The sequence below is a fragment of the Ictalurus punctatus genome, chromosome 23 (assembly GCF_001660625.3).
Source record: "Ictalurus punctatus breed USDA103 chromosome 23, Coco_2.0, whole genome shotgun sequence".
Lineage (NCBI taxonomy): Eukaryota > Metazoa > Chordata > Actinopteri > Siluriformes > Ictaluridae > Ictalurus > Ictalurus punctatus.
Window position 1 is genome coordinate 4,931,483 of NC_030438.2, and position 15,015 is coordinate 4,946,497.

General features: G+C 43.5%; 2 protein-coding genes across 4 annotated transcripts; one reads left to right on the plus strand and one right to left on the minus strand.

The window, feature by feature from the left end:
• Positions 1-8: 8 nt before the first annotated feature.
• On the plus strand, positions 9-7,432 carry LOC108256613 (uncharacterized). Its single transcript, XM_017453668.3, has 8 exons — positions 9-150; positions 1,421-1,505; positions 1,636-1,929; positions 2,051-2,071; positions 2,761-3,012; positions 3,528-3,635; positions 3,723-3,959; positions 4,070-7,432. The coding sequence occupies exons 2-8, from the start codon at positions 1,472-1,474 to the stop codon at positions 5,395-5,397; spliced, it is 2,274 nt and encodes a 757-aa protein (XP_017309157.1). The 5' UTR covers positions 9-150; positions 1,421-1,471; the 3' UTR covers positions 5,398-7,432.
• spice1 (spindle and centriole associated protein 1) lies at positions 6,392-14,217 on the minus strand. 3 transcript variants are annotated; one of them, XM_017453669.3, is made up of 18 exons: positions 14,068-14,195; positions 13,743-13,816; positions 13,538-13,585; positions 13,063-13,203; positions 12,039-12,141; positions 11,849-11,967; positions 11,078-11,163; positions 10,870-10,985; positions 10,654-10,773; positions 10,156-10,415; positions 9,924-10,055; positions 9,710-9,824; positions 8,977-9,090; positions 8,505-8,800; positions 7,689-7,872; positions 7,142-7,223; positions 6,927-6,990; positions 6,392-6,564 (listed from the first exon to the last, which is right to left on the minus strand). In XM_017453669.3, exons 2-18 carry the CDS (start codon positions 13,812-13,814, stop codon positions 6,511-6,513), a joined length of 2,106 nt encoding a protein of 701 aa, XP_017309158.1. In that variant the 5' UTR covers positions 13,815-13,816; positions 14,068-14,195; the 3' UTR covers positions 6,392-6,510. The 3 variants fall into 3 exon arrangements, with proteins under 3 accessions (XP_017309158.1, XP_047006066.1, XP_047006065.1); XM_047150110.2 differs by having other exon boundaries at positions 6,392-6,990; positions 14,134-14,217; XM_047150109.2 differs by having other exon boundaries at positions 6,392-6,990; positions 14,068-14,196.
• Between the last annotated feature and the right edge of the window lie 798 nt (positions 14,218-15,015).

The following is a 15,015-nucleotide window of genomic DNA, read 5'->3' on the forward strand; positions in this document are numbered from 1 at the left end:
TAACTATTCGGATAGTAATTCGTGGTTCCCGATAGTACCGAAATCTATAGCTTTATAAATCGGTTGCTGAAGAGATTATTAAGTTTGAACCTTTTCCCGTAGTTTAGCGACAACTTCCAGGAAGTGAAGAGCTTTTTTGTTTCAACCACCGTGAGTACCGCATAACCTTTAGGATATATACATATGTAAATACATTATATTCGTTGTTACTAATGTATAACGGTATAAAGTTGTCATATTTGGTCTTTTTAGCGTCTCAGTTTGACAATTTAACACGATTTTGGTCGGCCAGGAACGAGGTGGATTGACGCGCGTGCTCACACTTTTATTACATATATGTAAATGAGTTACAGCTGAACTTTAATTAGCGCGTGCAGTGAGATGTTTACACAACATGGCGTTATTAAGTGACTTACAGTCAATGAGCGCGAAACTTTACATCCTCTTAGGACTTTTAAGTTACATAGATAGACGTTTACTCTTCAAGTTACAAGTACCTTTAGTGTACCTTTACAGATGTGTTTTTACAGATGTTTCCTTGCGTTTATTCACTGCTGTGGTCAAATAGTGGCATGTCAGAATTCAAGCGTTCTTCATTAAGGGCTTTCTCCTAGATCAGTGGCCAGTGGTCACTGGGCGTGAGGTGGGAATACAGCCTGGATGGGATTCTCCCTACAGAGAGTAAGCCGAGCTCAGGATCGAATACCACCTGCAACACCGGTCCGCACCATCCATCCATCTTCTATTCCGCCCCTGGTGGTGCCATTTTTAGGGGGGAATAGTGGCTTAGTGGTTTGGGGTTGGGGGTTCGAATCCCACCTCCGCTCTGTGCGTGCAGACTTTGCATGTTCTTCCCATGCTTTCAGGGTTTCCTCCAGGTACTCCAGTTTCCTCCCTCAATCCATAGACATGCGATGTAGGCTGATTGGCGTTTTTGTGCGTGCGTGCGTGTGTGTGTGATTGTGCCCTGCTATGGGTTGGCACCCCATCCAGGGTGTCCCCCGCCTTGTGCCTCGAGTTCTCTGGGATAGGCTCCAGCTTCCCTGTGACCCTGTGTAGGATAAGCGGTACAGAAAAAGGAAGGATGGGATGGATGGATATATAAATTTTGGGATTTGGAATTTCTGAAATATCCGTCTTCAGAACTTGATTGAAATTGAAAGAGTTTTTTTTTTGTCCTGTTGCCTTTATGTGCACTTATTCCAGGATACACACTCTGTTCTTTTTTTTTTTTTTTTTTTTTTTTAATTTGTACACTGTCAAATAAAAAGTACCTTTTTTACATTATTTTGTTTAGCTATATTTAGGATTTGCAAGTTTGGAATTCACATTTGTTTGTATATGAACTTGATGTCGAGTGCAAAAGAAAAGTGCATTCATCTGAATAATTGCGCTAATCGTTTCTGCCGTTATTTTGCAGCTCTCGGGCCTTTTAGAAGTTGAGCCGTGTAGATGACCTTGAGGCCTGACCATGGCGTCCCACCCTCAGACGTGCCCTGATTTAGGTGCGTACACTAAACTAAACTAAACCTGAGCAAACGCACACACACTTTGAGGTTTCCTGATGGTTAACGTCCAGTGAGCGTTCAACCTGATGAACGCCGCGTGTGACTCGTACTCGATGTTTGATCCCAGGTTCGAGACACAGGCAGTCGGTGAAGGCTCAGCTGTTGGCGTCTCAGCAGCTCCTGGTGGCGTCTCTGTATAACTTGGCGCCTCTGTTAGACTGCATCCTGGCTGCAGGTCTGCTGTCTCAGGATAACTACCACGAGGTGAAGGCGGAAAAGACGCCACAGAAGAGCGCTCGCAAGCTGCTGGAGATTGTTCAGGGTCAGATGGACGAGAACGGAGCTGTGCGCTTCCTGGAGTGTCTGCGGGAATGTAAGCAGCATTACCCACGTCTGCGCAGCTGGCTGGCTGTTGAAACAGGTACCATGTAAACGCAGGATACTGTCTGTATTTCACTTTTCATAAAATGAAGTCCAGAATTATATCCACTAACAGTATTATCTGTTGTTTTTATTTATTTTATTTTATTTTCTGTTTATAGAGATCCAGCGTGGACCCACAGGTTTGTCTCTTTTTATACTCCTCTTAAACAGTCTGCCGTCATATTACTGGGAATCCCTCAGGGTTCGATTCTGGGTTCCTGCCTGTAATTTCTTTTGTTTTTAGTCACTTGACTACTTGGAGGGTCACGGCTTAGTGGTCAGCACGTTTGCCTTGTAACTCCGGGGTTTGGGGTTCAAATCCCACCTCCCCATGTTTTATGTTCTCCCTGTGCTTCAGGGGTTTCCTCAGGGTACTCCGGTTTCTTCCCTACAGGCGTTGTAGGCTGATCGGCATTTCCAAATTGTCATTAGTGTGTGAATGTGTGCGATTGTGCCCCGAGTTCCCTGGGATAGGCTCCAGGCTCCCTGCGACCCTGTGTAGGATAAACGGTATGGATGGATGGATGATGACTTGCTGCTTACAAATAATATTTACCTTATACTCTGTGCTCACACTCAGTACTCAGATAGGTGATGCTCGACTGTTATTAAACATTCCCCACACCGTTACACCACCACCACCAGCATGAACTGCTGACCCTGCTGCAGCAGGACTTTTTTTTTCATTTGAACCGTATAGTTTGGGTGATGCTGTGCCCCACTGTAGCCTCAGATTTCCGCTCTTGGCTGACTGGCGTGAAACTCGATATGGTTCAAGGTTCAACATGAAGTGTATTCAGATTTTTGTTTCTTTTCTGGCTCCTCTCAGAGCTGAAACTGCAGGCTCAGTTCTCTTGCCTGTGCAGCCGCCTGGGCTTCTCCGTGCTGCCTGTGTCTCTGGCTCTGTTCTCCAGCGGCACCCTCACACAGTTCGATCTGGAGCAGATCCAGGCGGCGCCGACCTCCACGCAGCAGAGCCAGACCCTGCTGACCATCTGCCTTGCTAAAGGAGAGACGGCATGCAAGAGCTTTTATACGGCGCTGTACGACGAAGACCCTCAGCTCGCCGAAGACATAAACGGTAAGGACACAGGACACGCAGGTATAGTGGGTCAGTCCTCCCGCACCAAACCAAGTGAAACATTTATCTACGGACAGTGAAAACAACCAGAGTTCACAAATATGTCAATTAAAACCCCACCCCTTTTTCACTAACAAATCAGTGTTGTGCTGCTTGCATTTTCATACTGGAAGCTGATAGGCTGTTGTATTTTATGACGCAATAACCTCTACTAGTCACATGTCCAGCAGGTTTCAGGTGGTGCGATTAAGACGTCGAGATTATTACAAGTCACACTGGATGAGATTCACCTCAACAGAAATATTCTTCACGGATTTCTGTTCTCATTTTTCACGCGTCATATTAATTCATTTCCTGAACAGGATTTAATCATAAGCACAGTTTATAAACGATTTCACAATTCCATTCAAGCCGGCACATAAAAGGTTGATCTTCCGTATTAGAAAGCTAAGCTGAACTAATATACATTGATGAGAGGACCTGTAACGGTGTAGTGAGTGATTTTTATTTTTCAGTCAGTAGTTCGTTAAAGGATCTGTCACTGAACAGCAAAGACGTCAGCAACATCGGCTTGGCAGTAGAGGAGTCGCGAGACACAGCAGCAGGACACCTGCCTTACTCAGGTGAACGAATGTACATCCCACTGTTCGATCGCAGCGTCCGAGGTCACGATGCTTACGAACGTGTTCTATTTATTTATTGTTCCTCAGGAGTGCTACAGCAGGTGAGAGCTCAGCTAGATGTGGCTGTGGGAGATGAGGCCAGGCTGAACGTGTGCGAGCTGGGGGTTGCAGTGGGCCTGCCACGTCGCACAGTCAAAGAGTGTCTTCTAGACGGGGTGAGCTTAGACGACGTGGCCCAGCTGGAGGCGCTGGTGGCTCTGTTCGTGGAAAAGACTCAGGATGCAGACCGGCTCCTCAGCAGAGTGGCTGAAGTTGAGATTCGAAGTAGGTCGACAAAAAACATGCTATTAATTTTAATAGTCAAGCAATTAGTGAAATTGTAATGGAATGCGTATTTGACTGCAGTTTTCACTATGGTTTATCATGTTCTCCAGGCGTGCAGCTCTCTGAGCGAGGCTGTTTGTCTCTGAAGCTCCTGCAGGACGCTTACGCCCTCATCCGCAGTGGGAGCCACAGTCACTGCCACAGCTGGGATTATCTGCGTGATCACAATGACCTGCACGGCCCAGACTGTGGTGAGGATTGCACGTTGTGGACCATCTTCAGCTTCCTGGTGTGGGACTGCCTGGCCGAGGCGGTGGAGGAACCCAAGATGAAGCCCAGCGGCGGCCTGGCTGCGATGCTTCAGCAGCTGCACGACTGCACTCGAGTGGACACGTCTCTCCTGCAGGAGCTGGAGCAGTGCTGGACTGAAGGAGGAACTGAGAACCTGCTCCAGAGCATCAGGGTTCTGGCGCAAATCCTGAGAGACCTGCACCCGCTACACGCCGGTCTCCATCTGTCGAGTCCTGTGGAGGGTTTGTACTCCTGCTGGACCCAGCTTCACAGGGTCACATCTTTTCAAGGCGTGTCAGTCCGAGCCATTCGGAAAGTTCTGAACGGCGTTGCGGCTGCCTCGACGCAGCAGGACGCGACTCCTCGAGCTCAAGAGTACAGAGAGGTGTGTGTTTATGTCGCAAGACTGTTAGATACGGTGCAAACAGAAAGGAACATGAGAGATTTCACAAACTCCTCCATTGCTCAAATCACCCAGCACATCCGTCTTGTTCTCGCCGGACCTGCTTTTAACTCACAGGCCTTCGATGCAGGAGTTTGGAACCGCTTGATGGCTCTGACAGAGTTTAATCCTGCGCAGCTGGGCCTGGGCCCTCTCATGCAGCTGCATCAGGAGACCCTGTCTGACCTTAAGCGCTACCTCCAGCCAAGCGAGTGCCACAGTTTCCACTTCGTCCTGGAGTCCTTTTACATGCTCGGGTTGTCGCGGCTGATCTCGGTGAACAGCACCAGGGGGCCAGTGGCCATCGACGATGGCGTGGAGGAGGACTTTTATTTCAAAATATCCGAGCCGGCTTGCTTCCTGGTGCGCCTGCACTACCTGGGTTACACGGAAAGCAAAGGGCACTTTGAAGTTCGCAAACCTCGTTGCGTGCGCGTTTCCCGGCTCAGTGAGGAAGGATTACGGGTGATGCATAGCTTAAGCGGGGAGGTTTTAGCGCAGGAGGATGATAAAATGTGGATTAGAGAAAGTGGGATTGGATGGTGGGAGGAGCTGCAGCGTACAGCGCAGAGATGTACCGTTCAGCTCCTGGAACAAGGCTGCTGTTTTGCGATCACAACCTCAGAGTCCGAGTGCGAAGTTAAGTTTATCTATAGACGCGGGCGGCTGTGGGCCATGCCACAGAGAGGATGCAAGGTGCTTTGAAGCAGTCCCACGCCCTGACCACAAGGAGCATATAATATTTCAAACTACTTTCACATATGCATTGTTTAGTCTGTTTAAATGACACTCTATTGTGTTGTCTCAGTACATTTCTTTAGGTAGGTTCGAAAACAACAATCGACCGGTCCGAGATCGTCTGAGCAAGGTGGACTCAGTTCACTTTAAAGCGAACAATTCGACTCTGAGTCGACTCACCTGCACTGCAGGAAGTGAATCAAACATACCGTGTATTTGGTTTTTTTTTGTAGCTGCGAGTTGAGGCACAAACTGAGCCAATGCAGAGATGCTCAAGTACCATGTGTTCTGGATATTTGGAGTGATGGAAACAAAAAATAAATTATTGAGCAGCGGCTCAATAACGTGTTCTCCATGCTCATGGGATTTTTGTTATTTCTTTGTGCACTTGGTAACGGTTTGTTTACATTTTAACGTCATCATAATCAATGAAAGCGGTTTATGAGGACGTTTTCAGGTGTACACACCTTCAGCCAATTTTATTGAATTTTTTTTGCTTTTTGGTTTGTTTCATTACGTGTAATAGGTTAGTCTCTCTCACCTATTATTCTTTCTATACCTCCAATATCCACATCATTTGAAATATACCTTCTGGTAGGATCTGGCTAGAGCATTGGCAGCACTTGGCCCAAATGTACTCAGAATGTTCCTTAGACCCTCCCCAATCAGTGTGCCAAATTTCACAACTTTTTAACCAGATGGTTCTATGGGCTGCCATAGACAGAAGAACAAGAAGAAAAGACAGAAAAACAATAAGGTGCCTATGTACCTTCAGTGCTTGGCCCCCTAACAACAATAACAATAATAATAATAATAATAATAATAATAACAACCACCACCACTCATGCAGTGCTAACCCAATTATCGCTCCATATCATGTTACAGTTTTGAATTTCTACGAATTACATGCTACTATTAAAGGGAAAAGTGTTCTGATCACTGTTACAGCCATACAATCAAATGTTTGTCTAAAATTTATTGACATGTGCAAAATTAAAATCTAAAACAGCCAAGGAGACAAGAATTAACAAATGCAGGTAGTGTAACTGTAGCGTCGCGGCAGTCCTCCAGTCAGTCGAGCTATGAGAAGTGAGCAGAAAGTGCGAACCAGCCTTCTCCTTTCAGTTTATCCACCTGCACAAAGCACAAACACTATGATAGACGACATGTTTTATCTTGGATCTCGGCTTAACTTATCTTTTAGTAACGATTTTTTTTAATGCAAGTGTGAATGCAAAAAACCCACAATAAGATAAAAAGAGGTCAATGTTTTGCAATCTGGTTTAATTGGAAACAGCGTTGAAATTCTGCAGCTGCGAACTTTGTTGTATAAAAGTGTTTAAGTGGATTTTTCTAAAAAGTCTTTTTCTGCATCAAGGTGATTTAAAACGGCCAACAAAATTATGGATTTCGGTGCGAGGTTATCGGCACAGAACACCATAACAGGGTTGAGAATGTGCGTGTTTGTGTTGTAGTTGTGTGTGAAATGTGTGTACCTGTGTATCAGCAGACTGCTTTTGTCTTCCCTCTACATTTTGTGGAGAAACCGTGTCGGCTGACCTGCAGTAAATAAATAAATAAATAAACAAACAAACAAACAAACAAACAAACAAACAGGTTTGAAACCCTGAGCAGCTGCAGAGAAGCATGCTGCTGAGCTTTATAGCTTATAGAACCACATGCAGAGTGTGTTAATGTGCATGTGACCCACCTTCTGCTGTTTGTCCTGGCGTGAGAGGGCTGGGCCCTTTCAGGTACGGACGCGCACGCTTCAGGAGTCCGCCTTCCGACGACTGCAGAAAGAATGGTTTCTCATATTTATTTTCAGTTATGAGCAAACGTACTGTACTGTACATCAAAACCATACATTTGTTTTCAATCACTTGTATTACTGACCCCCAGGGAGTTTCCGTACTGTTTTAATTTAGTTACGGTTGAGGAAAATCACAACCAACTATTATCAAAGTTATTATATTTATTATTAAAATTATATCTACTTGTACCTGATGTGTTTCCTCATTTTAAGCTCTACAAACATTTAATTTTACACATTTAAACAATATACATGAACTACATCAGTATAAAGGGGGGGGGGGGGGGGGGGGGGGGGTTAGATTACAGTCAAAAAAATTAATCTCAAATTAATGAATACTCAAGACGTAACCCGAAATCGTTTTCTAATATTTGGAATCCTTTAGTCATACTGTGAAACACACACACACACACACACACACACACACACACACACACACACACACCTGTGTGAGGGCTGATGGAGTGTGGGGGTATGGGGGAGATGGAAGGAGAGGCGCTGTGAGATGTGGTCTGTCTCTGCTCCTCGATAAGCTCCAGCAGTTTCGCCCTGGCTGCTGCACTCTGTCTGTTCAGCTCCTCAAGTCTGTCCTCCATGAGCCTCACTGAGGAATCATCCACACCCACACACTGCCAAAATAAATGCACACACACAACTGGTGAAAAGTTTGGAGACACTCAACTGAAACGTTTCTCATGATCTTAAAAACCTTTTGATCTGAAGCTGTATGATTAAATGTTCGAAATCTGTGTTGTAGACAAAAACATAATTGTGCCGACGTATTCGTTTCTTTCATTAGAAAACTAACATTTTATTTACAAAAATTTTTTTTTTAATGTTTTGTTTTTAAACTGACGACTCGGAGCGAAATATTCCAAGAAGCAGCGGCCCAGCGTAGGTGGGAACTCCTTTAATACTGTTTAAAAAGCATCTCAGGGAAATTCCTCAAGAAATCAGTTGAGAAAATGCCAAGAACACATTTCTGGAAATTCTAGGCAAAAAGGACGTCTACTTTGAAGATGCTAAAATATAAAATTATTTAGATTTATTTTGGATTTTTTTATCACAACATAATTCCCATAGTTCCATTTGTGTTACTCCAGAGTTTTTATGACATTATTATTATTCTAAAATCTCCTGATGCATTCTTTAAAATAAAGAATGAGTGTCTAAACTTTTGAAGGGTAATATATATAATCACACTAAATATTTCTAAGCATTAGTACTAAACAAGCTTTACAATACTGAGTAATAACGTTACCTGTTGTGTGGGCTGGGGTCCAGCAGGGGGCGACGCACATCTGTCTAAGCATTGTGTAGGCGAGGCATGGTTGTGCGCCAGCTGAGCCTGGATCGCGGCGTTCTGACGGGTTAACTCGGCTATCTGCTCCAGTACAGCATCCTGGGATAGCTGGTTCAGCAGCAGGGCGGGACGAGGCAGGACGCTCTCAGGCAGGCTGGCGAACGAGGACGGAGCGCAGGAGTTATCCGACTCTCCCGGTGACCCGCTGCCTGGTGTGTGAGAGCCCTCGAACTGAAGTGAAGATCGGGTGCGTGCTGTTGGGAGGTGAATCAATATTCATGTTCTGATGGATCGTTTGTGTTTAACGATCGTTATGATTTATTATCTAACTGCTAATGTAAATTTATAATCATACTACAAGCAACAATGATGGAGGAAAAAAAAATATGTTATGAAATGTCACTGTAGAAATGTCACCATAAAAGCTGACCTGTAGACGGCTTTCTGCTGTCTCTCTGGTGTGGAGGAGAGAGGAGCACAGCAGAAGAGATCAGGGATGAATCCTCTTGGTCTCTCTCAGCAGTTATAGGCTGGAGGTCTCCACCTGCAAACACACATACAGAAATTTGCTCACAGATGATAAAACATGGGGCTGTAATGGATTAGACTGGCGTGCACCCAACTGTTCTGATGTTACGCTACAACATTTTAACAAATAATTTCCATTATCATCTTTTATGCGTAAAAGAGCTATGAATTATAAACACTACTTTTATTTAAGATGCATCCAAGTTTGATTTCCATGTTATTTTATGTAAACGTCATGTTATGTCGCGTGCTCGGCTTCGTACTAGCTTCATTGGCAGATTAGTAAAGGGAGCTAACTGTACAGGTTATGATGTACATTCACCAGAGGTAGCAATGATCTCTTCCACGATTTATTTTTCTTTCTAAATGTCTCTGTGCACATTTTAAGAGAGGAAATCATACTTGTCCTGCATTAAACAGTAAGCGATTGCAGGAAGAAACTAAAGGTTATGAATGGGGAGGTGGAAAAAACGTAGCACAGCACATGCCATAGAATCGGTCTGAGGTTCAACCATGCTTTGTGATTAATACTGAACCTCTGTTGTACCTACTGATGCATGCTGTAATAGCTAATAATAATAATAATAATAATAATAATAATAATAATAATAACAACAACGTGTGGTAGTCCATACTTGGTGTGTTTTTCTCCTCGCCCTGTGAGTTGCCGTCTTTTCCCAGCTCTCCCATTGCGAGGATGACCATGTCCAATCGCTGTTCGAGTTCAGCTATCCGCTCCTGCAGAATCGCCTGTCCGAGAACACCGTAACACTAGTTTACGCCCATAAAAGTGCAACGAGAGAACAAAAAAAAAAAATAGAATAGGAGTAGTTTGGGAGAACAGCTGACCTGTAGAGCGGCGCTTTCCTCTCTCAGTGCGAGACACTCCGCTGTGAGGGCGTCAATCAGGCTTCTCTGCTCCTTCACCTCCTCTTCCATCCTCCTCCTCACCCGCGCCTCTTTTTGCGCCTCCTCGTCACTCTGAGAGATCAAATACACAATACGCTTGGCAAAAAAATAAATAGAATAAAATCAGTGATTGTACTGCTTATTCATTCAGTGCTGCCGTGTGTTTCCTCACTCGTCTCAGATGACTGACGATGCGTCCTAGAGTACCGACGAGAGCCGCGGAGAAGCCGGTAAGGCCGCGGCCGTGCTGAAGCTCGGGTCGCTCCGAGGGTCCGAAAAGCTCCTGCGTCTCCAAGCAGGCCAGATCAGTCTCCACCTGAGCCAGCATGTCCTGCAGCAGCTCCAGGCTCGACTGGTTAGCACTCTGAGAACTAAAGCCTGAGGCTTCAGGAGAGCGCCCTCTGGTGGTTCTGAAAGACCTGCTCTTACCACCTGAAAAAGACAAATCAGCAGTTACTCAAGCTATTGGTTTCTCTTAACGCTTACAAGCCTTTTTTTTTTTTTTTACTTTACCTTCAACTACCTAAAAGAAAGAAAAGTAAAAACTCTACTTCCTATTGACTTACTTTTAGAAATGTCTCTTTGTTTAAGTATGTTGGTCCGTTTGGTTCATATATTTCTCTGTGAACATTCAGAGAACATTTAAAAGCATCAGGTTGTGCAACATTACCTGAACGAGCGGGAGATGGTTCAGGATTGAGGACCTGATTGACCAGAACGGTGGACTGCTCGGCCTCGGACTGACACTGCCTCGACTTTAGACGCTGCACGGCCAGGGTTGCGTTCAGAGCTTTTTCGGAATAAGCAGAGAAAAATAAAAAAAAGAGTTATAAACACTTCTCAGGGACTTCAGTGAGATTCTATTGACAGGAAGTGTTTTTTTTACCTGCATGATCCTCAGAGCCTGTTGCGTTACAGGGAGTCTGAGGCACGTTCTGCTGCAGTGGCTGCCGAATTGTTGTCCAAACAGGAGGCTTTGCTTTACACGTTTTTCTCTTCAGCCTATAAAACAGTGCATGAAGCTGATTAGCTACCGGCTGGACTAGTCCTCTCTTCTTAAATCTGTAATAATGTATTAATATGGAGCGTATTACCTGCTCATTTCAGGGTCAAAGCTGACTGAGACATCCTGAAGATCTTCCCAATGCTCTGCTGCAGAATCATCCGGCTCATTTAAAGCCTGAAGAAATAAATTATAAAATAATAAATTTCACATCATTCCATTCACTTATGCGTTTAGGACTTCACTCCAAACTCAAAAAAAAACCCCAAAAAACCCCACAACACACCCCTCAAATAATGCAGTTCCTAATGAACGTTTTTCGTAGCGAGGTATTAATTTAGCATTTATGGAATGATTCTCTAGCGTCAACGGTCATCAGTCAGAGGTAAAATCATAACTTTTACGTTTCTTAAGTGCTTTACGAGAAATCGTTAAGAAACGAACAGTGTTGGTTTTTTTTGTCTTATTAGTTGAGTGAAAGAAAAACGAGATGGAATGACTCTTTATAGCTGCTATACAGATGTTCTCCAGATGTTCCACAACATTTACCGTATCTATAAATGGATAAAAAGTCAATAAATAACGTTAACATTTGCAAATTGCTGAGGTATAAGAGGAATAAGAAACACGCCAGGATAAAATAATCATTTATAATATGGGTGGTAACAGTAAGTCACTCCGCTTCACGTCAGCCTGCGTCACACCATCCTTTGATTATTTTCCTAGAACAGCATGCCTCCAAGTGTTTTATTCTAAATACAGTACGTATGAATCTCCAAAACGAAAGAATTTCGCTCTGTTTGTATGTGTGAACGTTGAATAACCGATCCGTGTACAAACAGCCTTAGACGGCACTCAGTACCTGATGGTCCATCATCGACTGGCTGAGCAGTGACAGCTGTGTTGGCGGATCCGGTTTCTGCAGCACAGGAAGTTCAGAATCCGACCCGCAGTCAGGCGCCACAGTGACGCTCGGAAAACCTGGAACAAAACCGCATCTTTGAATAAACCTCAAAGATGTTAGTAAGTATGGTGAGGGAACAACGTTGTACCTTTCTGTCTGCGAGGTGCGTCGCCAAACAGATCTTTCACCAACGCCAGCGCTCTATCAGACCGCGCAAGAACGTCCTGCAGCTCACAGTGATCCGAGAACACCTACGTAAACACAAACATGCTTCATGCAGCAGTGTGCTGTGCTTCACAAGCCTATAAAAGAGACAGTGGCTGCTTAAATCATCTCAGAGCTTTACTTATGTGATTGAGAATGTTGACTACTTTTTCACATCAGACACCCAAAATATAAGATTACAGTATTTTAGCAGTTTTTTTATTCAGTAGTGCTGCACACTTTTTTCCTGCCGTAACTTCCAAGTCCAAATCAGACCAGTAAAATTCTCAATAAAGGCCAATATCCATCTCTTGCTACCTGAAACGTGTGCTGCTCACCTTATTTGCGCAAGCTAAATCGTTTTCAGTGTGGAAAGTATTGGTCTTGGAGTTGACTCTTGGGTTTCAAAACCTGGAATCAGTGAATCGACTTTTTTTTTTGACGACTTGACACAATGACATACTCGTCGCAGCTCTACTTCCATCCATCCATCCGTCCGTTTTCCGTACTGCTAGTCCTACAAAGGGTCGTGGGGAGCCCGGAGCCTATCTCAGGGAACTCGAGCACAAAGTAGGGGACACGCTGGACGGGGTACCAATCCATCACAGGGCACAATCATACACCCATTCGAACAAAACAGACAACTCGGAAATGCCAATCGTCCTATGCAGCATGTCTTCGGACTGTGGAAGGAAACCGGAGTACCCAGGGGAAACCCCGGAAGCATGGGGAGAACATGCAAACTCTACGCACACACAAGGCAGAGGTGGGATTCAAACCCTCGGACCCCGGATGTGCGAGGCAAATGTGCTAACCACTAAACCACGCCCCACCTAGACTAAATAATCAATGATGAAATGAAATTTGTTGTTATCAAATAAAAAGACTATCTGTGTTCAAATTTGCAACATAAACAGTGATTGTTGTTGATGATAGATGGTACGTGTGATCTATGCGTGTGCGTGTACCTCTCTGAATAATCGCAGTCTGGTCTGGTCTAATCCAGGAGGGCTGGTCGGCCGGGACTTTCTCTTCTTCAGCGATTTTTCACTCAGCTCCCACTGTGCAGCAGCTCTGTTGCGAGATCGATGAATGTCGTGACGCCTGGACTGATGGAGGAAACGTGTTTTAAGAAAGGAAAATACACAACAGAGCAACACAAACCCGCAGTAAAATGTGCAAAAGGAACTTCTTAGTAGGGTCAAGGTTAATTAGTAGGTTCGGATTAAATGATCAGAAGAACCTTCTGGGGGTTCAAGCCCAAGCACCGCCCAACCTGTCACAGTTGGGCCCCTGAGCAATGCCCTTAACTTTCTCTGCTTCAGGAGCGCTGTATCATGGCTGACCTTGCGCTCTGACCCCAACCTGGGATATGATTTACAATTTTTTAAATTATTATTTCACTGTGCTGTAATTTGACAAATAAAGACTTTTTCTTCTTACCAGTTCCTCAGCTGTAGACTTGTGCACTGACAGGTCATTAACTGTGCTCTGAAGGCAGAAGAGAAAGAATCAGTATAAGCAAAATGACCAAGATTAAACATTTTATATACATATCAGTTAAAATATAATATATATATATATATATATATATATATATATATATATATATATATATATATATATATATATATATAAAATCACTTACCACCCACTCTTTCTTGGGAACTGACACTTTCTTCGTTCGCACTGGTCTTCGGTTAATCCTCACAAAAGACATCCCTTTACAACATAAAAGCACAACACAGTCAACACCAACACCTTAATAACACTTTATACCTATATAGCAACACGTTTTTCCATATCGAAAGATTAGAAAAGACGTAAAATTATTTTACAACAATTTAAAAGCGTTATTTTAGCGACCAAATCTAAGAAAATGAACAAGAAGCGCGAGAGCTAGCTAACTGTGCTAAAGAGTTTCTTACTTTAAAACAAATAAATAAATAAATAAAAAATCAGATTAGCTATACCTCACGCACTACAGACAAAATAAAGAAAGCTAAAGTCTGGTAGTAGTTACTGAAGTGTATATTTACTTCTCCGGATATAAACTAAAAGGCAGTCGGTTGTGTTTTGTTGCTATGAACTGACGGTGAAAAACGCAACAGATATTTTTTAAAACCACCGCCAATCAGCGCGCGCTTCAAAACAAAAGTCTTAAACGGCCACTCGTTAGCATCCTTAGCTTCGAATATTGTCCAAAAAAAATATTCATTTAAACTGATCTCTTAAAATAATCTTTAAAATGGTAACTGTATTTTGTCACATATACCTTTCTATTCCTGAACTTTCCACCAACAGAACACATAATGTCCAGACTAATATTTATGAGCTACTTGTTTTTTTGTTTTTTGGGTGTTTTTTGTTATTGTTGTTGTTGTTGTTGTTGTTGTGTGTGTTTGTGGAGGGGGGTGTTTGTTGTTGAGTTTTTGTAATGAATTGGTTCAGTTTTCAGGTCTACACTGATTTTTACATTTGGCTCGTTTATGTCCATCAGGTGGTGGTGTTGGACAACTATCCCATGCAGCTCCATTTCCCTGCTAATGAACACCAGGGTAATTTGCTGTTTAATCTAAAACTGCTCTTTCTTTTAACAGGTGAAGCAGAAGTGGCAGCTGTTCTCCATGTAAGGCAAAGCATTCAGTCATTCAGATCCACAGCTGGGATGACCAGAGATTCAATCTCAGAACTTTATCAGTAGTGTGTGAGGCATCTTTTAGAAATTCAATCTATGGCCCTATCCTGTATCTAGGATAAGGACTAAAACCTTACGGTGAAACCTAATTAATATCTAAATGACTGACAAATTAATGGTTGTCAACCTAATCCATGCAAATCTTCAGGGGTTCTCAGTTCTTCTAGTGTAAAATAATTACCATAGGCCACTTTATAATCACAGCACGGATTTATTCATGAAT

Excerpts from the sequence above, each read along its gene's own strand:
- LOC108256613 (XM_017453668.3), top strand. The coding sequence starts at position 1,472 with ATGGCGTCCCACCCTCAGACGTGCCCTGATTTAG. Across the intron at positions 1,506-1,635 it reads TCAGACGTGCCCTGATTTAG|GTTCGAGACACAGGCAGTCG; the intron begins GTGCGTACACTA and ends GTTTGATCCCAG. Across the intron at positions 3,013-3,527 it reads GCTCGCCGAAGACATAAACG|TCAGTAGTTCGTTAAAGGAT; the intron begins GTAAGGACACAG and ends TTTATTTTTCAG.
- spice1 (XM_047150110.2), bottom strand. The coding sequence starts at position 13,814 with ATGTCTTTTGTGAGGATTAACCGAAGACCAGTGCGAACGAAGAAAGTG. Across the intron at positions 11,968-12,038 it reads CGCACCTCGCAGACAGAAAG|GTTTTCCGAGCGTCACTGTG; the intron begins GTACAACGTTGT and ends GTTTTGTTCCAG. Across the intron at positions 10,056-10,155 it reads TCGTCAGTCATCTGAGACGA|AGTGACGAGGAGGCGCAAAA; the intron begins GTGAGGAAACAC and ends TTGATCTCTCAG.